Source organism: Camelus bactrianus, chromosome 2 (assembly GCF_048773025.1).
Source record: "Camelus bactrianus isolate YW-2024 breed Bactrian camel chromosome 2, ASM4877302v1, whole genome shotgun sequence".
NCBI lineage: Eukaryota > Metazoa > Chordata > Mammalia > Artiodactyla > Camelidae > Camelus > Camelus bactrianus.
The window spans coordinates 93,736,286-93,763,167 of NC_133540.1; the positions used below are offsets into that span (position 1 = coordinate 93,736,286).

Consider the following 26,882-nt stretch of genomic DNA (forward strand, 5'->3'; position numbering starts at 1 on the left):
GAGATGCAAGAAGAGGGAAACAGACTGCGCCATGTGCCACTGAGAGCTGGGGGTACGAGAGCTGGAGGTATGAGAGCCGAGGACAAGCCACGGATTTGTACTTGGAAGAGGACTGCTAATACGCTTCCAAATAAAGTTTCAGTAAAGCAATGAGGGCACACAGCCTCTTTGTTAGAGATTTAAAATAACTGACAAGACACAGCTTACAGAAGCTACAAAGAAGAGTTAGGGCCACACATAACAGCAAACATCAGGTGCCACGCACCACTCTGAGTGCTTAGGGACACAAAGGTGAAGACAGACATGGTTTCTGCACTCCCCAAGCCTCCAATCTCACAGTCTTGAAAGTAAAGTATATAATGATGAGTGTGCAAAGTGTTGCAAACAAGAAATTAAATGGAGAAAGATATGTGAGATCTGAGAAGACAGAGTGGAAGCTGTTATGGTAATAAGACAGTAGAAATAAAAATCTTGTTATTCTGGTGAAAGGAGTATTTTACTAAACAGCTACTAGTAATCAAAATTTCAGGCCTAACTCCTATTTATTAAGGAAAAGTTTCCATCAAAATTATTTGATGAAAATATGTTTGCCTCTCATAATGCCAGCAGCAACAGCGAATTGGCCATAGTTAGGCATATGCAATGCACTGTTTCACTTCTACGATATTTGTAAAATGAAACATCTTTGGGGAGAAGGAACCCCATTACTACCCTATTTTGTACATCTTACTAGTGACATTAACATGAGCATCATAAAATCATAGAATATAAACATGTTTTAGAGACAAGATTATTTAATAGTTAACTCTATCAAATATAGAATAAGAAATTGATTCATTGATTATATTTTTCCAGTTAGCGTGCTTATACATACTTCAAAGTCACAAAGTAGATCCTGGAAAGCAGTTGAATTTGGAATAATGGAGGTCTCATGTCCACTGTCAACAGTTCCCACCAAGGAAAAAGTCAGGTGGAGAATGTGGCTGTTCAGAAGGGAACGTTTCTTCTTAAGCAGCATTGCCAGCAACTAAAAGAAAGCAATACCAAATGTTTGTTTATCAATCGTCCTACGGACACACACACATACACACACACACACACACTGGAGAACCCTATGCAGAGCAATTCCTGAGACTTCTACACTGATTTCTAAATTTTTATTATGATAAAATAGCATTACAGGAAGTCTGAAAAGCAGCTAATCCCATCATTCTATTATAAAAATATCCACTTTTACATAAACTCTTTCAATTTACATATAAACATTTAAATTGTTGTTGTCATCATGTGCATACAATTTTCTACTCTTTTTCTCTACAGAAATTTATCAAAAGGATTTTTCTTTTGCAATACTGTCTCCATGATTATAATTTTATCATAGGAAATGGTTATAGTATTATCAGTCAGTCTCATACTATTGGAACTTTTAGATTATTCCTATTTTTTTCATGATAAACAGTGCTGCAGTATCATTTTGAAAGTTTTGTAAAATAAAACTTACCAGAATAGAGTAATTAAATCTACAGAAAACACTAAAGAGTTTATCTGCTGCCAATGAACTTCAGGCTAAAGCCAGAGAAGGCATTTGTTCTTCATCTACACTAGAGGGATTTAATCTTGCTCCAAATACCTGTTTCTCTTCTCATAAGCAGCTTTCTGCCTAAACCTAGTAGAGATGTAAGTGATGAACACTGCGTATTTTCAGTCGCATGTGAGTTTTCGGGACTATATAACACACAGTGGCTCTCACATGGCTGAGTAAGGAAGCGGGTAAAGGATGACTGGGTGTGGAGGGAGAGACCAGGGGGACCGGGAGGGCTCCGGACCTCCTCCCAACCTGGCAGTCTCCAGAGCAGTGGGAACATGACCCCATTTCATTTAATCCCTATTTCCACAGAGAAAAATAACTCCAAACTAACAAACAACTCACATTCTCACTTGAAATGTTAGTTTTAATAAAAACTACTAACTTTTCAAGTCTACTTGGGCAGTATCATTCTTTCAGAGTTTGAAAAAACAAATAACCATGACAATTAGAAGACCTTTAATGCAAAGTAAAGTGACGACCAAGCTTTATGGTTACAAACCTGGTAGCCCTTGATTCTTTCCATTTCTTTGCTGGCTAGTGGGTTACTCCTGACCACACAAACCAGGGCCTTGACTGCAGCATAGAGCCCTTCCACATCGGAGGCCATGGCCACCAGGCCCAGGAGGGCTGCAGCTCCACCAATGTACTGCAAAGTAGTGGCAACAGGCTTAGGAACAAATGTTCTTACTCCTGATTAAAAGACAGTGAAAAATAATTAAAATAAATTCCCCACTGTACACAAGAACTGAATACATTATCTTAAGAAATATTTAATTAATTATAAATTATACTTTAAAAAAGAAACCCCCCAAACCCTTCTAGCCTAAAAGAGAAATTCTTGAAAAAAAAAATTCAAGGTAGAATTTGGGGGAAGGCAGTAAATGCTGATGTATATACTTTCAGAGAAGAACTGGGAGCAAAGGAGCGAGCAGAGAAGAACTGGGCTTGAGAGCAAGCACCAATGCTTCCATGATGTGCCCTGGGCAGCATTCAGACTCACAAGGACCGAGGCCCTGAGGATGTATTTCTGCGGAAAGGGAGAATGCCTTACTAGGTACTGTTGGAGAATAAGCTTGGGGAGAGCAAAAGCACGTCAACTCTGTGAGCTGGGAAATGGGATGGGGAAGCCGACCTGGCAGGGGTGAAGCATACCCTACAGAAAAGCCAAACAAAGCATATTACTGACCACTGCTCAAAGCTGCTCTTAGTTACACAGTCTGAATAACAGAACATCAGTGATCCTGGAAGAGCAGAAGTATGTGGGAACAGGTACTGGAACTAACTTTGTGTCAATTAAACAAACAAAAAAATTCATCTCTATACATTCCTAACCTATTTTTTTTTCTTTTTTAAAGGCAATGTTTGAATGTCATTTGCCTACCGATCAAGATTGAGCTTTTCAAAAATAAAGCAAATAATGCATTTTATATTCTGTGTGGCTTGCAGTATTCACAATACTGTAATATGTATGGCACTGGATTTTGAAAACAATCCTCTAAGGTAATTAGGGCCAGAACTACTAGTTTATAGATAAGAAAAATGACATCCCCAGAGCTCAAATGTCTGGCATGAATCCAGTGACACAACAAGGGTTAGAACCTAAATCTCTGAGCTGTTCATTCACTGCTCTTCCTGCTGTGTCACAACACTGCTGTATCTCTGCACAGGGCATAGAGCAGTCAGTGCTCAGTAAATACTTGCTTAATTGAATAAAGAAAAACTACCATGTGCCTTAGCATAAAGGAAACTTTTATTAATACAATATGGTCAAAAAGAAAGACTAAGTTAGGAGATGTGCACATGCCTGGGACAATAAAAGTTGCCTAGGACTGATAGTGAACAGGTAGGATGCTGACTGGCCCAACACTTTTTGTTAATCTTAAAAGGAACCAATATTATGTACTGATCTGAACATTAAAATACATAATAGCTAGTTTTGAATTTTAGATAGCCTGATTGAGTTATGCCTCAACATTCTAGCTAACCCTCCCCCCAAAAAAAGAAATCTTTTGAAGCAGACAAGTATGAGGCTCTACAGCTCTGACTTTTATTATAGTTGGAGTCACATGCTCACACTCCGAAGCTCTTATTTCTAGCTCATTTCCAAATAACAGAAGCATGAGTGCCACCACTAAGGCAACCAAACCATATAGCAATAACAATCATTAATATTTCTGAGTCTTTACAACTGTCCCTAAATGTAGTATAAAATTTACCTTGAAATTATATAGAAGTATACAGTCAGTGCTCATCCATGCTGACAAAAGAGGGGAAAGGTTAACGGAATTTTATAAAAAGTTATAATTTTTAAAGTTGTCTGGAGCCTGGGATTGACATTAATCTCTAAATACTGAGAGAACATTATAGGTCAGTACCACAGGATATAAAATTAAACACCACCTTCAACGAAGAAGGTGAATGCAGCTTTGAAGACCAATAAAGAAGTTTTAAAGGACAAAGTCTACCTGACTCACCCAAGTATCCAATCAGAGTAGCCCCAATCGTCCGTGCAGGTCCATTAAGGTGTCCTGCTGAGTTGTGTATCAGCTTCACGGGAGTGGCGTTCTCATGGGAGGAGATGCCTAACTGAAGGAGAAGAAAGGAAAACAATGTAACTATAGAGGAACAGTCTGAGCATTTTGATTCGAAAAGAAAAAAGGACCTATCTTTACTCTCTCCTTATTAGAATATTAAAAACACGAGCATTCTTTTTTTTTTTTAATGTGCAAATACTTCCAAAGGTGTGGAAACTCACAGGAAGTAAGTTAAATACAATCTACTGAAAGATGGTGAAGTGGTCTCAGGAATCAGCTTCAGGGGTCTTTCTGAATGAAACTCTGTTGTGGTTTAAAGATTCTCATCACTCCCTGCCTCACAGTATTCCTGATTACTGAATATAATACTTGCTTTACTCCATATTCAAGTAAAGGTCACATAAATTATCCAAGTTTATGGGTAAAACACACCCACATAAAAGGAACGTTAAATTTTGCACATACACACCCAATGCACTTTTAAAGCAAAAATAATCTGTAGACTAAATCTATTGCTACCTGTAGAATTAAGTTTATGCAGTTTTTGTTCCTTAGAAGATTATACATACATATTATATATATAATTTATATATAATGTATACACACACACACACACACACACACACACACACATATTCAGACAAAGCTCTGTACAAGAGCTTGTCGATACTTACTGTTTCCAAATCGTTTCCTTCCAGCCTCTTGATTTCCTTCCCCTCTGGCTTTGCCTCCCCTAATCAGCCAAAATCACTTGTCAAGCTCACGGATGACTTCCACCTTGCTAAACCCAGTGGTCAGTCCTCAGTCCTCAGCCTTAATCTTTCTTGACTGCTCTGACACATTTGCCACAGTGAATCACTGATTTCTACAACACCCTAGTTTTTCTCCTTTCTTGCTGGCTCCTTAGTTAGTGTTCTCTGCTGGTTCTTCACCACCTCCCCAGCTCCACAGCACTGGAACGCCCAGCCTGTAAACCCTTCCTCCTCTCTACCTACATCTACAGTTTGGTGAATGCACCTAGTCTCGTGGCTTTAAACACCATGTACAAACACTCATGACATTCAGACCTCTCCCTTGAACTCAGATTCGTATTTCCAGTGGCTCTGATATCTCCACTAAGATGTCTAATACACTTCTCAATTTTTGCAAAACGTAATTCTCAGTATTCCCCTCACTCCCCAACTACTCTTCTGACAGTTTTCTCCAAATCAGAAAAAGTGACTCCACTTTGACCTTGCCTGCTACTCAGGCCTTCTCTTGTTCTGTTGGAGCCACATGTGCCTCTGTGGCAGCCATGCACTTCCTTGGAGCCTCAGCACTTACACTCCTGGAATGCAAGCCCCCCAACCCCATACATATGTTAGGTAGTTAGATAAGTGGGGACACTGGGCAGATAGGTGGAGGAGAGGGAGGATGATCCAGAAGACGGCGGGATGCATGCCTCCAGCGTACAAGGGCTTCACTTCTTTTAAGTCACCAAGAAATCGGTTAGAACCTGACAGCCCCAACTGTTGAGCAGTGAGAAGGACCCTACCGAACATGATCTAATGCTCATTGTGATATAATTACCATTGCGATTTAGGCCCCCCCACCCCTCGCCAAGGGTCTCTCTGTGTACACCATGGGTAAGGACACGCGTAAAGGGGCCAAACATGCTAAGCATTCCAGGGACAAGAGCCGTCAATCAATCAAAAGACCACCTCTAGAGCGAGGGTATAAGACAAAAGGGCAGACAAAGACCACTGCTTTCTCCCCCTTGGATCAGCTGTCTCCCATTCGTGGAGGTGTACTTTTCTTTTCCTAATTACACTTTAATGAAAAAAAAAATATGAAAACAAATACATGTATGTATATGCATGAATGGGGACATTGTGCTGTACACCAGAAACTGACACATTGTCACTGACTGTATTTCAATTAAAAAACAAACTCTTTCCCTATACAACGCCCACCATCTCCCATTGGTAATCTTCTATTTCTAGTATGACAAGAACTGGGGTCTTTTTCCTTTTTCTTTTGGGGTAACACACACATCCCACTCTCCGTACTCTCATGGTTCACTGCCTTGACACCTTCTTAGTGAGGCCTCCTCTGACCAACCTACCTAAAGCCATAAGCTTCTCTCTCTCCCCCTTCCTTCTGTATTTTCCTACGTAGCACTCTTCATCTTCTAACCCACTCTACGACCAGGCTATTCCTTCAGTTATTATTGTCCACCTCTTCCACTAGAATGTAAGAACCTTAATAAAGGCAAGAATTTTACTCTTTATTACCTACTGCTGGGTCCTGAACAAAATGTGTTTTGTTCAGCATTTAGTAGGTTATACAAAAAAAAGTTATAGCCTTAAAAAACAGCAATTGTTTCCTTTAGTCTCCTAAAGTTCAATTTCTCAATTGCCAAGAAAAATACTGGAGTTAATATAAACCATGCACTTAGAACGAAATTCTCAACTTTTCCAAATTAAACTAAATATCTAAATAAGTTTTGGCTTAAGTTCAAAGGCACAGAAGCCAAAACAATACACGAAAGGCACTGTTTTTTAGCAACCACTCATACTTGGGTGGTGCCCACAAGGAAGCTCTGGCACATCTTCCCAGTGAGAACCAGGCACAGCTTACTGGGAAATCATTCTGCTTACCTGCTTGGCGATAGCTTTGCTGTCCAACTTGTTGTGCACTTTCCGAATTCTTGCCACTGTTAGAGAGGACACAGACAGTGCATAGAGGCCAAATGAAACCTTTTCCTCTGGCACTAATGACACAGGAGATGGGATCATCCCTTCGGATTTTGCATCTTTACCTTCAAAAGAAGAATAATCCTTTTCAAAATTGTCAGTTTTTCTCCTGATCCTAACACAACCCTTTAATTCTTATTATCATCGTTAAATGAACACACCTGAAAAATCTTTTAAAGTGGAATAGGGAGCTAAATTTAAAAACTGTTTAATAGCTCTTCATTTCTTTCTTTAATTACAAATATGGAAAACCATCCAGTCATAAAGCTTTTGCACTCCAAATTTTGCTCTTAAAGTATGCTTAATATGCAGCATAATGTAAAGAAAGAGAAAGAGTTTTAACTGCTATCAAACAAATCACAAAACACTTTCCATTATTGCAAGGAACAAGGGAATAAAAATGAGTGGAATGCCCATGATCTTTGCACCACGAGGTCTCCTCCCCAACGAGAGCCCCCATTTATGCCTCTTTTTATTCTTCTCAACAACATGGCAGAGTAACACAAATTTTGAACAAGATAGCTTAACTCTGAACCTCTGCTTTATCACTTAAAAGCTATGTGACCTATACATCTCTGCAGCTCAGTTTCGTCGTCTATAAAATGGGGACGATAACAATACTTAAGTCCCAGTGTTCTGAGGATATGAACAGATACATGTGAAGGGCTCAAGACAGCTATGTCCTCCGTGCATATTAACTTATTCGGCACACACTGAGTGCTCAGTAACTGTTAGCTATTATTTCATGCTATCTAAATCAAGAACCTAAGTGAAAGAAATTACTTAGCCATAAGATTATTACCATTTACAGCATACTTGCCCCAACTCTTATGAGAACTTTGGTAGAATGAGAACAAGAGAATGGAAGACATCATTTGGAAAAAGTACTGCAAAGGAATTATACTTTAACATCAATTCCTTTGATTCCAATTTCCTTTTGGGAGAAAGGACTGCCGGAATAAAGACGAGGAAAATGGATGTTAACTGGTCTAACCTAAAGAATACGTGTGTGTTTTCTAGACCCATCCTTCTTTCCTTTAACCAGAGTAGACAGACTTCAAACTGCTTCATGTAATAAGAGAAATTACAGAGAGAAGAAGGTTGGCAGTAGACTGTTAGAAAGTATACACCTACATCTTGGAGCCTATAAGAGAAACTGAAAATTAGGAATACGCACGAAGACAAAGATCAAGAAAGGACAGTATGATCAATGGAGGAGAGCACTTATGAATAGGAGTGGTCGAGAGTATTGCGCTGAAGAACAGGAGAGGAGAAGGCCCTTTTTTAAGAGACATGTAATGTGCAGCTTTAGCCACACACATGTACTTATCCATGCATCTACACCACAGGAGGTTAAGCCTTATACAGCTTTAAGAACAAAGAGTAAGTTACTCACATGGCATGCATACGGCCTGGAAGCTTCCAACATAATTTGGTCCTAGTTCATAAATGGTAGTAACATTTGAAGGAGGTAAAACCTCTTCCAGAAAGTGCGTGGGTCCCAGGCGCCAAACCAGTGAGGCAATCTGGCGCTGGGCAGGTGGAGTCCCGACGTAAGCATAGACTGTGCTGACCACCGGTGGGTTTGCAGAACCCGAGCCCCCAGGAGTGCTGTGGACATAATGAAGCTATGCAGAAAACAAAAGCAAACGTGAGATTTGACCACAAACACTTTCATCAGGAAAATAACCACTTCTTGTGTATATTTTCATTATCCCAAGGCCGTATGATTTCAGAAATGTACAAAAGCACTTGGGTTGAGAAACATGAGGGCAGGCCAAGATACTAGAACCTGACATGCAAGCTGGAAATTTGTTATTCAATGCTGTAATACAGATCAACTATCTAATGCTAGAAAGGGCAACAGTCCAATACAGGGCTGCTGTTACTGTGCGGTTGGCGTGCATACCAAATTAACGATGCTGCTATGAATTTTTCAAGTTGATATAAAACAGATTTCCAACTATGGAATTCAAGTACTGAATTAGTTATGTTACTTTCAGTGTGAGTCTGTTATATAAAATTATTCACGAAAAGTGTTTTATAATAGGTAACCTGCTATAAAAATATTAGAAAAATGAATAGTCTATCATCTGCTACGATTTATAAACACAGTTTAATCCCAGTGAAAAGTATATTTTCAGATTTAAAATCATACTACTGTTTACTGACAAGATGCTTAAATTATCATTCAGCTCTTCACAATAAATATATAATTAGAGTATAAAAGATAAGGAAATCAAGTTGCTTCTGGTGGTATAAGCAGTTTCATCACTTAATGGAATGAAAAACATTTCCATAGAATGTTTTGTCACATTGTCCGTGCTTCAGATCACATCTGTTCTTCCACATATTAAAGAATTCCTTTTGATGGTAACAGTATGAGTATGAAGGTCAATATGTGAACTAAAGCTGGTGTCACAGGACTGTGACTTCTCACTGGCACAGTAACGATGATGATGGCAATATATCAATAATAAACTCTTACTTCTCAATTCAGGAAGTTGAAAACATTTTTATTTCAGTAATACTAAAAATAACGTAGGAGCAACCTACTAAAGAATCTATAAATCCATTTCTAATGCAATCCAGTATATCAAGAAAATAAATCACTAGTCCCACAGAGTTCATTTTAGGGTTTATCATATTGAAACACAATGCCACAGTAAGTTATCACTAAGGAAGAAAATGTAGTCACAGAGGCTTCTGAATACTGTATGCGGTAAAGCTATCTAGAGTAATATTTATACATTCATTCCTTCAACAAATGATAAGGAAACAGCTACTATTATTATCCGGGACTAATCTGGGTGATCTGAAAACAAAAATGAGTAAAAACAATTCTAGCTCTAAAGGGGTATAGAACCTACTGGATTGCATTCAGTAATAACAATGAAGTGACAAAATAGTGTGTTCATCATTTATTTAGGCATCCAGCTGGTTTCCAGCCTTCCAACTGGTTTGGGCGGTGAAAAAGCACTTAGTAATCCAGTTCAAGCACTAACATGTGCATTAACTTTTTTAGTGCACGCCTTTCGAGTCTTCTCTAATAAAGTGACATGAATTGAGCCAGCCACATGACCCTCACACACTGTTCAAATGCGTACTTAAGGTCAGTTTAAAATTAAGACAACTTAAAAAAATACCCCTGCAGACACACACACATAAGCACACTGGCCCCTCAAATATCTTGTAGAGGCAGTTGGGACTGACAAGCACAAGCAGGCTTACCTTCACGGTGCTGACAAGCTGCCCATCGATGTAGAGGGTTGCAGTGCTGTTCTTCAGCATCCCTTTGCTCATCACCAGAACCAGGTGGTGCCACTGTCCCTCAATTATCAGTTCTCCACATCGGAAGCGAGCACAGCACGGCAGAATCTCATAAAAAGATGATTCTTCGCTAAAATCATCAACTAAAATAAAGAGGGGGAAAAATTAAAAACTCAACGTCGTCCTCATGCTAACAATTATTCATATCTAGACTTTCACTCTATGTTAAGATAATATGATGATGTAAATGAAAATATCCTATTCATTCAGTAACTTTAACTGTAGTAAAAAAGTAAAACCTGGGATACATTTTGCTTTGTTCTGCTTAAGATACATACAGTTATTTATAACAACTAATAAAAAGTAAAAAAAAAAAAAAAAAAAAAAAGACAGTAAAATAAAGTTACAATAGACAACAAAAAGAGACTAGTTGATTCTTACCTGTCATGCTCTGTTATAAAAGGTCTTCTAAAATTCTAGTTTGACATGTATCTGATCACAGCACTGGTTAGAACAAGAACCAAGGATGCTCTGTTCAATGATACAAGGGGGCAACTACCTGTTCCTAGTTTGTGGCTGTACTGCCCTGACCCTAGCCTGGCAACAGCTGGTAGGAAAGAGGTGATTCAGGGAGTGGAAAGGTATTTGTTAATCCAAGTTTCCTGCTTCACTTGACAACTCTGGTGACTTGCTAACATGCTGCAATCACTTCTTGACTCTAATCTGGCTTCTCTCTCCTATCTAGTATGTTATCAAATCATGCTAGGAAATAAATGGGTTAAGTATTAATTTAATCTTAATGTTAAGCTAGTTAAAAATTATCTTACCATTTATATAGTATTCAAAAGGGGGTGGGGCAGCAGCAGAAACCAGATGTTAGAAAGTCATTCCTCCCCTCAGCCCAAGAAAAATTTTTAAAAAGAGCTGATCTTAACCATGTAACTTAAAGCAGACCCACCAGTTTTCAGTACAAGCACATGTATGTAAATATACTAAAAATTTTAAGTTTAAATTATTTGAAGAAAGAACTACAAATAAAATACTCTATTTTGGGAATCTTAAAAATACCTGCATGAGATTATATTTTTATGCTGAGATTATATTTTTAAATGACAATTCAGAATATACATTTACCGATGTGAAGACCCCTAAAAAGGCAGCATCTTATCCACATTGTGGCCTAATTAGCAACAGATTTTAATGAACTAAGAAAAAGCAGAGTCAAACAGCTTTGAAAGGTCTAGTGTTCTACAACCAAGGGATGCAAAACAAAAGATAAAAGGCATGGGTGAAACCAGGAACTCTTCCTACTCCCTTCCCTGGTTAACAGACTGAATCTTCTTGAGAACTGTAGAAGATGTTTCTTATAAAAATTTTCCAAGAGTTTCACACTCTGACTCAGGTTTAAACTAAGACATACCCAGCATTCAGTGGTGTAGCAGGATATTTGCTGAGCCTACTGGTTTCTGACAACTCTTAATTACCTAGGCATCCTAATGGGCTACAGCTGTTCAGAGGATGGATCTTTGCAGTAGTCACATCACATGTATCACAAATGTATAAGTTACTGAAATTTCTAGTGATATATGGACCAAAGTAGTCTGGCAAATTACATTCAGTGAAAATGACAGAGTTAGAAAACATTTTTTACTGAAATATCCCTAGAGTTAATCCTTAACTTTTTCATTAAATTCTATCCTTTTCCCAAATTCTCCATTATTATTCACTTTTCTCATTGTTTCCCTTTCAAATTATCTGTATTTCTTTCTCTTTATTTTTTTTTCTTCTCATTCATTCATTTGTCTTTAAATAATGTGTGTAGGTCTAGTATGTGCTAGGCACTGTTTTGGGTGGCAGGGCTCCCGAGATTACAAAGATAATAACATTGTGTGTGGGAAATGAAGAGTTCTAGCAGGGTAGGCAGACAAAAACAAATAAAGAATTAAGATCTATGAAGTCCAGGTAAGTGATAAAGAATATTAAACAGTTACGACAGTGGGCATAGGAAGGAACAGAAGATTCAAGAAATATTAAAAAGGCATAGGGTATTTTCAAGGTTGACTTGAGGTTCCGAATGGGCTAACTGGTAGTGAGGGTGTCATTTAACAGGAAAATAGGAGATGCAGGTTTTAAGAACAAATCTTATAGTCTGAGCTGTTTAACGAAGACTACTCATGTTAAGATGTCTAATATGCAGTTGAAAATATGAAGACAAAGCCTGGGACACAGACAAACTGAAAGATTTTAATTTCAGAGATCCTGCGGGTAACAAGACCTAATACTAATAGAAATGGGTGATTTTTTTTTTTCCTCTCATGAAGAGCAGGTTGGCTACAAAGACTAAAGGTAAAAGCTTGAAGAATACTAATTTTTAAAAGAAGATGGAGGAGAAAGCTGTTGAAGGAAATTGAGAGAGACATTGGAGAAATGGTGAGAGAATAGAGAGTAGGTAATCTCAAACTGCAAGACTACAGATAGTTTTAATTAGGAAGAAAACATCAACAGAATCAAATGCCACAAAAGAGCAGATAAAGTGTCCTAACCAGGATTTTAAAGCACTTACTACATTGATGCCTAACTCTGTGCTGATCATGATGAAGAATCCTAAATAAGACAAGAAGCCATACAGTCTAATTGAGAAGCTAACATTCATATTCAATTAATATGTGAATACCAACCACAGGTGAAGCAATGTGTACTATTATTTTATTTAGTTAGTTAAAAAACAAAATTAGATAATAAAAAAGAGGTACATTTATATACAAGTACCTATATTCAGAGCAAATAAAATTCAGTGAACTCAGATTTACATTTTATGTTATTTATATCATTTAGGAAGATCTTCATGAATGCCTTGAGTATGAAGTTCTCTTACATAGTAATGTAACATTATGACATGTTGGAAGGAATTAGGATTATTAAATGTATGTATTAAGTCTTGAAGGTAAGCGATGACTAAAGTAATTAAATTGTGTTATTGTGTCTAGCACAGAGTGGCACATATGGTAGGCAGGTGCTCAATGAATATTCATTAGTTAAGCAGAATTCACAGCCAATGAAAATCCTTACTAAAATATATTACACAAGCAACCTGCTTTCCTAGCAAAAGCTGCGATTTCTTGGCAAGGAGAGATGAATCTTTATTTAAGGGACTCTCTCTGCTGTTTTCTAAGTTTCTTTTGAAAATGCCTTAAAACTTCACTGATGAACAATATTCAAGATTTCATATAACCTGTTCTAGTCTATGATTTTAAATTAGAAAAGAATTACCAGCTGGATCTTAAAACTGAATTTTAAAACGAAGTTTAACACTTGTACCAATCACAAGAAGCAGAAAGAAGAAGACAGCTACTGACCATAGTTTTGGAGCAGTTCCTCTTTGGTGGAAACAATCAGAGACCGGTCTTTCGCTGACAGAACGATGGCAAGGCACACATAATGCTGCTCAGAAGAATTTGCTCGGCGAACAATAGTCAGAAGTCTGACAGGGTGGTTATTTGGAGGAGAACTAAAATGTTCGATGCAAAACCAGCTAGAGTAGCTTAAGCCTGATGGAGGAGGGAAGAATCTTTCACCTAAAGTGAAAGTAGAAAAATAACAATGAAAGAGTTTGTGTTGACTCATATTTATATTTAAAAAAGATGCCAACAAAGGCAGAATCTCTAAATAAAACATAATTCACTGAATGAAAAAAAAAAAAAAGAATCTCATGAGCATAGAAAGTAATATTTACCAGAACCAATGCCACTGACCACGGCCCCATCGGTAAGACCTGTTGTGACGGCATTGTTTGCAGGGGCATTATGAGGGGCTAAACTGGGCAGGAACAGGCAGCTATTAAAGAAAAGACAACGTAAGTATTAGAGAGCAACTGTTTTCTTCTCTTATTACTATGTACTTACCACAGTGAAATAAACTGCCACTATTAACTAGAGATAAAGAGATCATGGAATAAATCTAGATGCCTAACAAAGTCCTCTCCTTTTAATTATGTGAGAATTTAAAAGGGTGTATTTTAAAAATCTCCACTCTAAAAAATTAAAACAAAAATCAAAGTATAATTTGCATATGGTAAGATGCACTAATGTGTAACCCTGTACAAGACATTGGAACAATTTCATCACCACAGAAAAATTCCCTTGTGCCCCTTTCTAGTGAGTCATTCTCTTCTGTAACCACTGTTCTGATTACTTTTGCCTATTCCCAAATGTTTTAATTCACTGTTCAGTAATAACCCACGACAATGTTCTTAAAACACTATTTAGAGTTTCCGACAATGTATAAGAATCCTACAAACAATGGTATAAACATAGATCTATTCTATTAGCATGTGTCCATTTTGAGGCTGATGGACTTTATAAACATACTCTTCTAGATTCTCTAGAGATTCTTTTTGTTACTTCTGCTACTATAGCTTTTTCTGCTACTTGAAAGTATTTACTCATTTAATGTGATAGTAACCGAATACTTCTCATGTATAAGATACAAAGGTAATCTGAGGGAAAAAATGATGATAAAACCCAAAGAGCTTTTAATCTAATTTTAATTTGCATAATATCTGTAACTTTATTGTACTAAATCAGCACTAGGCAAACATTTTCTAGAGAGGGCCAGAGTGTAAATATTTTACACTTTGCAGACCAGATCAGATGGTCTCTATTACAACTACTCAAGTTTGCCACTCTACATGAAAGCAGCCATAGACAATATACACATAATTGAATATGGTTGTGTTATAATAAAACTTTATTTAAAAAAAAACCTACGAACACAGATTTGGACCATGCGCCTTAGATTGTTGACTCTTATACCATATCAATTTATTTAGTATAATAAATAATTGAAAATAATTGAATCCAAAAAATTAAAATAACATGCTTAAAGAACTCAATCATTTGAAAATATATAGCATATAGTATATTTTAATCAAGTAGATTTAAAACCAATGTTCTATTCATCAAAGGCAAGACTGAGGTATAAATTAATATAATAAGGCTTGGCTACCTTGCAAAATCCTTACCCAAACCCTTCAAGGGATGTGTCAAATTCAACAAAAGCTGGAGTAACTGATGACCCATGAAGTCTGATGTCATGTGGAGTTGTCATGGAAACCAGACACTTAACCCTGGTCAGGGGTACAGTACTTCCTTCTGCAGATTTTACTAGGCTTTTGCTTATCCGGTAATGGTTATCTTCGTGTAAACTGAAAACATTATCAGAACCCAGACCTTCCATAGATGTGATCATACTACCTGTAAGTCAAAGAAAATCTCTTGGGAAAAATATCACGTAGATTTCTAAAATAATGAATTTACAAGGCTGATTTATTTTTAAATACTAGTCTTTAGTTTCAATATACACAATAATTTTATTTTTAAACCCCAAAGCTATTATCCAGTTTTAACATAATTTATGTTCATTTCTAAACTTAAATAGCATGTGTTTTTACCTTCTTACTTATTACTAAAGTAACACATTGCAGAAATGTTGGAAACTAAACGGCACAAGGAAAGATCAAATACAAGAAGAATAAAAATCACCAATGACCACTGTCCAAGCCACTATTACAATTTAATTATAAATTACAGATTTATAAAAATCAGATTACATTTTTATTTCTCTAAGTTATTTATTATTTTTCTTTGAGAAGAAAGCAAAATATGCAAGAAGTATTATAATGGAGAGAAATAGGTCATCTTTCTTATTTTAAAAAATCAGACATAAATAGCAGAAGCTCGCTTCTGCCATTTTCTCCCCATTTTAAATTCTTCCCTTATAACTACTAAAATTAAACATGAGATCATAAAAATACTTGAATTTAAAAATTCTTATATGCATGCAAATAGTAACAATTTCAAGAACAAAAAAATTTAAACAGGCTGTCCTATTTTTCAGGAATATATTTTAATGTAATGGAGAAAAATCTTCCCTCTCAAGATGAACCACAAGAATGTAACTATTCCTCTCTTAAGAGTGCCATGCATTCAGGCAACCATAAAAAATATTTCAATATTCTCTTAGAGAAAGGAACTATTTTTGTCAATTCTAAAGAACTGTGTAAAGTACAAAAACAATAACAAAACATATATATATACATGTAAGGGATGTCTATCAATTGACAAGAAAAATTCAAATACTCTGTTTCCCAATAAAACTGTGTTAGAACCCAAAAGATCTTAAGGTTTCCAAAACAGTATTCACTAATCAATATTAATAAATGGCAGGAGGAAAAATTAAGGTTAAAATAACAGTTGAAAGTTGTTTAATCTCTGATTCTCACCTAAATAATGGGATTGAATTGAATAATTATTACATTCTTTCAGAACAGCTATTTTACTTTTCTAAGTTTTATTCTTTCCTGCTTGCTTCCCTAGTAAAGGTCACTTCAATCCATCAACGCAAATGCTTTAACTATAGCTAACAACGAGACAAAATAAATTGCAAAGTTAAAAACCAACAAAATTTTTAAATTAACATTGGAAGGACACCTAGGGCCACTGAGAGCTCTACTGAGAATACTCTTTCCCCACAGCTGTTGAGTGGATGGAATCTGGTGTTTCTCCCGGGTCTATGCCGGACTGGTAGGCAGTGCCTACGTTCTGCTAACACTCTTCCTCCCCAACACCCTTCCACCAGCCTTATGCAAACACTTGTCCTTGGAGTCTCCTCATCGGCAATCCTATCATGAAATCCCTCTATGAAACCGCCACCTACTACTGCTGGCACTGCATTTGCACCTCTCCTCTGTACTAATTCTTGCCAGCGCACAGGGGTAAGTCAAGGTCCACACGAACAATCCATCTAGCATCTCGCTCCTATGATCACCATTCCACCAATAAGCTTCAGCTCTTCACTCCAGAGCCACAACTTGGGCATGCTCCTTTTCTTTGCTTGTCTTACTGCTCCAGTTTTGACTGCCATCATCCTGCATCATTCCTCCAGCTCTCCCATTCTTTCTCTCTCACTACATCAGCTTTTGGGTCCGGCCTATCCCTTTTCTTCTCCAGCCCAGCGACCTATCCCTTTTCTCCCAGTCTACCACTAGCTGCTTGACTTCACTTCTTCCTCTATCCATCCTATACTCCTTGGTGTGTCCCTTCAATTACTTTTATTAGTATTTTACATTTTCCTGCCCTCCATGTCCTCCTGCAGCAGCTGTCCTGCAAAGCCAGGGCCTGTTCATAATCCAGTCAACCACTCTTTAACCCAGGCAGCGAAGGCTAATTGAGAAAGACAAAGAAATTACAGATCCCCTGAGAAATCCCCCTTTCAAGTCAAGGGTTATTCTGCACATAATTCTCATCTCCTTTGGATCTTGCTTCTTTCAATGATTCCTTCCCCATCCCCATATGCTCCCTTCTTCAGTTGGTAGATCAGATCTTATGTTTCTTTACTTAAATAACAGTAAATGAAACAAGAACAACAAACCTTTCTCTTTCCTTTCATTCGTAGTCAAACTTCTTGAAATAATATTCATCCCCTACATGATTTTCATTTATAAAATAAACCAAAAAACGGAACTTCAAAGGTCAACTTACTTCTCATCTCTGGCTCGTAACTCAGTGAACTTGGTTTGTGGACCCTATACTGTTTTAGCAGTTTTTTGTCCCAGGCACCACAATTTAATGGACTTGCCAAACGTAAAAACTCCCTAAAGAAGAGACAACACAAAGTTATTCCTTATTGGGAACACCATATAATTCATTAAATAAACATACAAAAATATGATTTAATGAATTATAACAGACTAATTAAAATACCAAAGCAATTCAAAGAGTTATTATAATATATATTAACTTTATGTTTAAATCTCCAAGCACTGAAAAGAACATCAAATATTGTGAAAAGTTAGAAAATGAAATCTGAGGAGCATGTTCTCCTGGAACGTGATGGGCAGAAATACAGCGACATGTCAAGGGGTTACACAAATAGGAGCCTTTTATATCCAGTCATTTATGGCATCATCTAAAAGAGGGAAAAAAATACATCTCTGAATTTTTTATTCTCTACAGCAGAAAAAAAGTTTGCCATTTTTTCATACAGAGTGCAATATGCAATTAGCTTATAACCTATGGCTTATCAGCAGGTAAGTGCCTATATCATCATAGGACCTTTCCTTCTGATAATTCATTCACTGTGAAAACTGAGCATGTCCAAATGGTTGGTTTCCATTGCTTACTCTGTTTATCTAAGAAGGCAGTGTAAAAGTTACTTAGTAAAATACGAGTAGTAGGTATGAGATAGTCTCTCTCTCTCACTCGCTGACACTCTCTACTTTTAAAAGAAGCAGATTACCAGAAAGGATCAGGGAAAAATCTCCGTGCTGTTTTCAGTATTTTAGGTCTCTGAATATATCCATAATGTGACTGCCAAAGTTAGTAGAGACTGTCTCATCTCAGCATTACCAAGGCTGAGCACACTGCCCTGTACAATACTGTTTAACAAATGTTAACCACAAAGGTTTTTCTTAATCCACCATTAGTTTGGAGTCAGTTGAAAAAATATAAATTACAAGTAGAGTCCAATCATTTTTAGGAAAGTTGCAGAAGTTTTGTGAAAAAAGAACTCTTTAACAGCAGAAAAAAACTGTCTTATAAAGAGAGCAGCTTATATTTTGAAAGTGACAAAGATATACAAGTATATATATATATATATTTTTTTTTTTTTTTTAAAGAGGGACAAGATGACTTACACATTAAATCTATTTGGCTAGGAAATTTCAAGGAAAATATTTTTTTTAAATGCTGCTTCAGAGCACTGCATTAAAAAAGGTTATTCAAATATATCTACCTTTTGAATGGCTAAAGTGTGCAAGGTATATCCACAGCACGGAATACAACTCAGCGATAGAAAGAAACAAACTCTTTTTTTGTTTGTTCTTTTTGGTGGGGGAAGGTAATTAGGTTTACTTATTTAATCTTAGAGGAGGTACTGGGGATTGAACCCAGGACCTCATGCATGCTACCACTTGAGCGATATCCTCCCCCCGAAAGAAACAAACTATTGATACATGATAATTTAGATGCATCTCAAAGGCATTATGATAACTGAAAAACCTAAGCACAAAATAATCACAAAATTAATGTATGAATTAACTTATATAACATTTTCAAAGTGACAAAATTATGGAGATGGAGAACAGATTACTGGTTTTCAGGGGTTAGGGATGGTGGAGGTCAAGAAGGTGACTATGACAATAAAAGGATAGGATTGGGGGGATCTTTGTGACACCTTAATTGTGTGATAGCTACATCAGTCTGACACAATAACAGGGCACTATAGCATACATGGGAACCATAGCATACATGGATACATTGTACCAATGTCAGTGTCTTGGTTTTGATGTTGCACTATGGTTCCCTAAGATGCAACCACTGGAGGAAACTGGGTGAAGGGGACACAGAACCTCTCCAATCTATCTTTACAACTTCCTCTGAATCTGTAATTATTTTAAAATTAAAAAATTTAAAAAAGTGTTTCTTAAAAGAGTTCTTACACACAAAATGTTCCTAAAGTAGATGCAAGTCATATAAATATAGCATGACTTTATTTTTAAAGGAAAGAGAGTTTGCTGTAGAAGTAGAAGAAATAACCAATGGGCAAAGACATCCCCTGTTTATTAATAACTAGATTTATCTAAGTACTATATTTTGAGCATTTTGCCCATTTTTGTGGTGTTTCGGTTTTGCCCACAGGTAACTGAACACATGTTTATTAAAGCAAGAATTCCTGACTATGAAGACTACAAAGAGCCATTCCTCACGGTGGCTTATCTGACTGTGAAGAAGAGAACGTACTGACCTCAGCACCATGGGCTCCAGAGCCTGAGAGGCTAAGCGTTCAAACATCCTCTGGAGAGGCGGGTGCAGTGAGTGGTCCTCGTCGGCCAGCGCAGCGCTGCACCGCTGCAGCAGGCGTGCATGGAGACCAGCTTCACACATGACTTGCTGGTTTCTCTCTGTGTGCACCAGCGATTGTAAAATATTTGCCACGGCAAGTTGAAGGTCCAAAGCATGCTGAAGTTAACAAAGAAATCCATGCCACAGGGGCGTTCTTAATAAGACATGTGACAGTTCTCTCCATGTGAGGCACACGTTTTAACGTGAGGTCTCTACATGCTTCAAATTACGTTCAGATGAATTAAGTAGCTGGCTTAAAGGGGCACAGCAACTCCAGAACAGGGCCAGAGAAATACTTCCTATCTTAGTTTTGCTAGAAGCATACCCAGCTAGACTCCATTCTCTTCCAAGTCTTTTGGATTACCTGACTATATATAATTAATAGTATTTTTATTTTTATAAAATTAGCAGGCATAATAAGTCTTTTTCATGGTATGTAAATAACCAGTTTAAAGGAAGGCCAATTGTTAAGATTTGTGACACTTAAGGCTTTAGAGGCCACATAACATTTTAACAAAATTAGTCACCCAAACTCCAGTTCACTCAAACTCTTGAGCATTACAAGTCAGAATAGATAAATAGTCTCAATATGGTACCTTCAGTCATTTTTCTTTCTGTACTATTTATTAACAATTTCCACTGCTGAGCAGGATTTCAAGGAGAAACAATTATTTTAGAAGTAACTGTCTTGGTTGCATTTTAACAAATCAACTGTATTAAAAAGCATACATATCTACCATTTGTTAAGAAATTTAAGACTCGAATAGAAAAGCCCTAGTTTTTTTCCTTTACCTGCTTTAGTACGTGATATAGGAAGGCTCCATCTCACTTTCCTGGCCCCACCCCCTTGCTCATGCAATCACACTCACATCCTTTCACTCACTAAAGATGGGAAGGAACTAACATGCCCACGCTTACTTCTGGCTGTGTCACGGACCCAACAGAGGCCAGGAGGTCCAGCATAGCAAGCATGGCTCCAGGATGGATGATGACAGCGTCAGAACTCTGGACAGATGAAGTTGCCGCGTGTAGTTTCAGGTCAGCAACATTTTTAGGAGGGTAAACAGGGGGAGTTGAAACAGAATGATACGCATGCCTGCAAGAAAGAAAGAAGGATAATTTGATATTTAATTTTGATCACATTCTCTGTTCATTTTCATCTTCTGTTATCTTTCTCCACTGATAAACAAAAGGCCTTAAAATTCAAGGTTGAGTTACAAAACACCTGAAGGTTGGGAAATAAAAAAGCCATTATCAGTTCTTAATGAGTCGCATATAAACAATTTAACTATTAATTCTTCTAGGCTCTTATATGTTTTCACCATTTACTATTCGGACTGTTTCATTAAAGAAAGGCATATGATGACTAGTTAACACTGCTCCCTGGTGTATTTGAAAGTTGCTAAAAGAGTAGATCCTAGAAGTTCTCATCACAAGAAAAAAAATCCATTTTTTCCTTTTTTTCCCCCTTGTATCTATATAAGATAATGCATGTTAAGTAAACTTATTGTGGTAATCATTTTGCAATACATGTAAGTCAAGTCATTGTGACGTACACCTTAAACTTACACAGTGCAGCACGGCAATTGTATCTCAGTAAAACTGAAAGGAAAAAAAAAAGAATGGCATGTATACCAGAAGACAAAGAACAGATGAAATCACAGCGATTCCAAGCTCTAAGGAAGATGACAGTTCTGATCATTTGTGATGAGGACAAGCTATATTAAATCCTTCAGTGAGACTGTTCTTTTTTGAAATTACCTATGTGTTTTTAACCTTTCCTTAAACCATGGGTCAACATAATTAAGACCTAACAAGATCAAAATGGCCTTCTCTGTAACTGGTTCAACTGAGTCAGGGTTGGCTCAAAGTCCTGGCTGCCCGACAATAAATACATTAAGCATCAGGGGAGTTTTCCTTATTTGGAAGTACATTCACCCTCTTTTGCATTATCCTCCCTACCACTGAAAATATTCATCACAAATTTTAAAAACTTAAGAGGGCATCTTTTACGTAATGAGCTTCCATGAGTTGGAAAGCCCAGCCATGTCCTGAATACACAACATTTCTTCTTATCAATGATCTCCACTTCCTATTTCATACTCTGCTTCTACAATTCATGAGCTTTGCACATTTTGTATCTTGGCACATGGAAACAGATGCTTGTAGCTTCAGCCTATGGGAGCTCTTTGTTCCAGCGAATTGGTTTCAGCATAATTTGTCTGATGCTGAGCTCTGTCACTGAGAGCAGTGCAGTTTCAGCTCTCTGGCACAAGAGCAGCTTGGGAAGCAGATGCTTTAAGTCACTGATCTAGCAGCAAAGAACTGGCACTGTCATTTTTTTTTTTTTTTTTAAGTACCATTCTCTCTTTAACAGAGATTCTAGGAAAGTATTCAGCTTCACTTATTAAAAAAAAAAAAAAAAAACCCACATGTGCTCTTCTAGTTTATTTAAAGTCACCATATCCTACACCCACTCATTTTTTTCACTCAGTTTTTTTTTCTGTTCTAGTTCAGAAAGAATTAATTTCTAAACTTCCTAAGATAGATTCTAAATGCTTATTACCAATTGGTATCCTCCTATGCTTCTCCCTTTAGTCTTTAAAGTATTTTGACCTATCCAGAAAAAAATGAAAAAAATGAATCATATTCCTCTATGGTATAATAGGAACTCCAAACCATTTAGAAATTTCACAGAAAACTGTTTTCATTATACACAAAGAGTAACCCAAATCTGAGGAAAAACATAGATTCTAATTGTATATTCTAGGCGACAGGCCTTCCCAAATTATTTCTCAGTTGCCAGACTTAATATAGGTTTGAATTTAAATTACAGATATGTACACCCAGGAAGAAGCTCTTTATGCCTTTGGAAACTGAACTCTTCGCTAACATGTAACTGTTATAGCAGTAAACTTTCAAATTTTACATATAAAGAATAACATTCTAAATGTAGGAATTACATCTGTTCTTCTTAAACGAGAAAAATACTGCAAACATCACAGAAATCCAAAATATGGCATTTATTAAGAAATTAGGTCTATTTTAACAAGCATTATATAACATTAATTCTTACTAAGTCATTTAGGTATTATCACCTTTTACATTTAGAGACTATAGTAAGCTTATTAAATAGGTAACTACCAAGCAAAACCTAACCATTTGCGAAGATGGGATAAAATGACATTTCAAAATTTAATTTTTATGTTGCAGTTACTTTTAAAGCTTACAGAAATTGCTACTTAATATTTCACTCTAAATTCTCCTGTATACTTAAGACTTACTAACCTCTTTTGGGAATACATACGTAAATATTTAAATTCTGAATCAGCTTTGTCTTAATGATCGTCAAGTATGTGCAGGCATTAAGTACTGGATACCAGGTTTGAATGATGACTAATACTCGCCACCGTTTTTGCCACTGCAGATATACTGTGGAGGGTCTTGGCTGCTATTTTGGATTTCGTTTTCACTTATCTAACTCTGACTGAACATTGTTCAGCTGCAATTCTGTTCCATTATTCCTTATGAATAATGAAAAACAGTCATGAGTTTTAGTTTTCCAAAATAAGTTTTCCTAGTTCCTTTTTCCCCAATTCTCAAAATAATTAGAGAAGAATTTCCAGGACTTTACATGCCAGTCAAGTATCACAAGCTTAGACTTTCCTTCGTGTCTTAATCCCCATGAGCCATAAAACTAACACAATGTTGGCTTCTCCTTTTGCCAAAAAAAAAAACATGTTTTGCCACAAGAAAAAGATGCCCATGAGCTGATGTAATTTGAGATGTTTTTGAGATTTTCTAATCTCAAAAGTTACTATATGGTGAAATAAAAACATTGTTTTCTTTGTTAGCTTATGATTCTTATCAATGAGCAAAATGAATGTAACCTGACCAGAATGGCAACCTGAAAATGTCAACACTGATTTTGTTGTTAGCATGAACAGCACTGGGAGCTTCCTTGGGATAACATCAACTTGTAATCTCGATTAGAATTCCTATGGATAAGAGTCACTCAACTGCAACTGCTGATTCAGTGACAGCTCTCCCTTAGGTCAAAGACATGGCATCCTTACATGCAGCCGTGTTGCAAATGATGACAAAATGTTTTTGCTCTCAGGCCTTAAATAACTCTATGATATGGAGTACAATGCTGTTTTCCTTTTGTCAAATTACTATTTAAGTAAGTGGTAAGTTCTGATGGATTTTTAAACATATGTTCCTTTAATCTGTGAATTTCCATTGAAAGTATTTAGTAGTTTTTGGTTAAAGAGTTAAATGTTTTTAAACACAGCAATCTTTAGGCCTTTACCATGTATGACAGAATCATAAATATGACTTTTTAATAATTAAAAGTATTTACTATTTTTCTAACATCCAGTAGTTCTATGGGATAGTGAGCACACGTGAATCTTCCAACACAAAGTATATCTTTTACCTTATCAATTTTAGCCACAGAAAAATACACTACTTTAACTCAAATTGATTTTATAATTTCTGGAATCAAGATCTCCTCTTACATGGTATAGTACAGGGAACTATATTCAGTATCTTGTAGTAACTTATGGTGAAAAAGAATATGAAACAAATACATGTATGTTCAGGTATGACTGGAGCATTATGCTGTACACCAGAAACTGACACAACATTTCTGGTAATGGACTATACTTCAATAAAAAAATATATACCAAAAATAAAAAAAAATAAAAAAGAACTGCTCTTGAAAAAACAAAAAACAAAGTAGTTTTTAAATATAAATACACTGAACAATGCTAAATCCATTTAAGACTATTTTGAACTATGCCATGATTTACTAGAAGAAATGAGCTGTAAGCCCCAGTGTAAATTTAAGAGAAAAGGAAAATATAAGTCCATATACCTAATGAATATTACTGTTGAAATATCGCACTTACAACAACTACTTTTAATACATAAGTCTGATTCTATTCAAGTTTCAAAATTTGAACAACAGAAATAAAATTAAACAGAAGAAAACCTCAGGGTTCATTTTTTAAAAGTCGTAATAGCAGAATATTAACACAAGACTTAAGGACTTGTCCTTGGTTATGAGGAAAACAGGGGAAGGAAGAGTATCTGGTGCCAGGTGCACAGACTATGATCATTTTAAGTACACGCTGCCGATGGAATCTCAAATGGATCTTAACTGTACTGTCAATCAACTGCTGGTTCTTTATATTCATAAGCTTTATATATGAGGGAGACTAGATCAGCTTAGAAAGAGATTTATACACAACTGATGAAAGCAAGAGCTAGGGGAGGTTTTTTATTCATTTTTTCAAAGATTAGCATGCTCCATAACAGCATCTCATTTCAACTCGCGAACCTGACTGAGAAAATGCACACTTCCTTAGCCAATTCTGGGATGTTCATTTTGGAGTAACGCTAAGCCCCAAAGAATGAGACCAAGCACACTTAAAGTAAAAAGAAAAGTAGTGAAATACTTAGAGAGGCATTAAATCCTCATTTCCAAATTAATTTTAACTTAATGTATACCTGCTCTAAAACGCATATTTTAGTTTAAAAGAGTTGGATGACAAAATTTTACACGTCCTTCATATCATCACAGTAGCAACGTATTTTCTCTCATAAATATACTCAGCAGAAGTTGACAATTTTAAACTTTAAAAAAGAGTCAAATCAAAAAGAAAGCAAAAAAAAAAATTGAAGTTACAAAAAGCACAATCAGCACATTACATATAATTGGGCACAGAAGAAAAAAACCCACACGAAAAAAGAATGACTTCTGTTATAAGATCAGTACCTTTTCCTGGACAAAGCTGGTGTACCCCAAGGAGAGGGGAGAGAAGACTCACTTGTCAGGCAAGGAGGGATCTGTTCTGCACGACTACAGACAACAAAACAGACAGGGTGGTTTAGAGAGGTTAGAAGAGAACACCAGGCTGGCAGCTGGTTAGTTTCACAAGAAATACCAGTATAAGTTTAACAGGGAACATCCTCCATCCTCAGCAGCAACAAGGACCAAGACTGCAACACATGCACTGAGGGAAACATGCTTGAGGCAGATGCTTCTTCATTAATGTTAACATTTAACATATTTGTTAAACAGAGTGCTGTAGGCCTTGTTTTCTGACAAAGCAAACTAAAAATAAGGTATACTAACTAGGGTACGTACAAAACAAGGGAAAAGAAGTTGAATCTAAATACACAAATTTTAATTTTAAACATCTTAATCCCTGAACATTACACAGCCCCATGTTTCCTGGAAGCTAACAATATATATGCATTTTTATTTTCAAGATGGGAAAAACTGGAAAACATTTTTTCACATTACCTGTATTTTCTTATCTAAATACTAAGGCTTAAGAAATATTGAGAGACAAACATCTCACTAGATATTTCAAAGCAGATATTTCACAGTTAAGAACATAAAAGCTATCAGAAGCTCTACCCAATAGAGGTATTGGCTTTATTTATGGGGATATTAACAAAAACAATTCGTTTTATGGAATAAAACTATAACTGTTAAAAGTGATAACACTTGGACAAATTAGCAGCATGATGACACTTACATTATTTTTGAAGTGAGAACTTAATTGAAAATACACTTTAAGAATTGAAAGTAAATGACTTGGATAAAGCAGTCTTATGATCTTAGAAACCTGGATTTCCGTCATCATATATTTTATCACGATATATTATAATTGTTTATTTATGTGTTTGCATTTAAGCTAAAGGATAACCAAAGTAGCCCTGTGCTGAGCTGAACCCTCAATGCCTAGCACAGTAACTTGGCACACAGTAGGTTTTCGTTAAGCACTTGTTTAATGAAGGAATGAGTAAATTAATACGAGGGACTCTTACACTGTCAATGTCT

At 36.4% G+C, this 26,882-nt stretch overlaps 1 protein-coding gene across 7 annotated transcripts in view; it reads right to left on the reverse strand.

Annotated features, from left to right (window-relative positions):
- The window catches only part of WDFY3 (WD repeat and FYVE domain containing 3), a 242,829-nt gene that overhangs the window by 82,891 nt on the left and 133,056 nt on the right, over positions 1-26,882 (reverse strand). For 6 of the 7 annotated variants that reach the window (XM_074346631.1, XM_074346601.1, XM_074346645.1 and 3 more), the window contains 13 exons: positions 25,809-25,892; positions 20,945-21,122; positions 19,929-20,143; positions 17,666-17,778; positions 15,148-15,379; positions 13,861-13,961; positions 13,484-13,702; positions 10,089-10,270; positions 8,254-8,485; positions 6,762-6,922; positions 4,063-4,174; positions 2,088-2,278; positions 875-1,027 (listed from right to left, as the gene is read on the reverse strand). In XM_074346631.1, coding sequence (XP_074202732.1) covers positions 875-1,027; positions 2,088-2,278; positions 4,063-4,174; positions 6,762-6,922; positions 8,254-8,485; positions 10,089-10,270; positions 13,484-13,702; positions 13,861-13,961; positions 15,148-15,379; positions 17,666-17,778; positions 19,929-20,143; positions 20,945-21,122; positions 25,809-25,892 — 2,173 coding nt within the window. The remainder of the gene's footprint in view (positions 1-874; positions 1,028-2,087; positions 2,279-4,062; positions 4,175-6,761; positions 6,923-8,253; positions 8,486-10,088; positions 10,271-13,483; positions 13,703-13,860; positions 13,962-15,147; positions 15,380-17,665; positions 17,779-19,928; positions 20,144-20,944; positions 21,123-25,808; positions 25,893-26,882) is intronic. The other variant, XM_074346639.1, reaches the window with a different exon arrangement.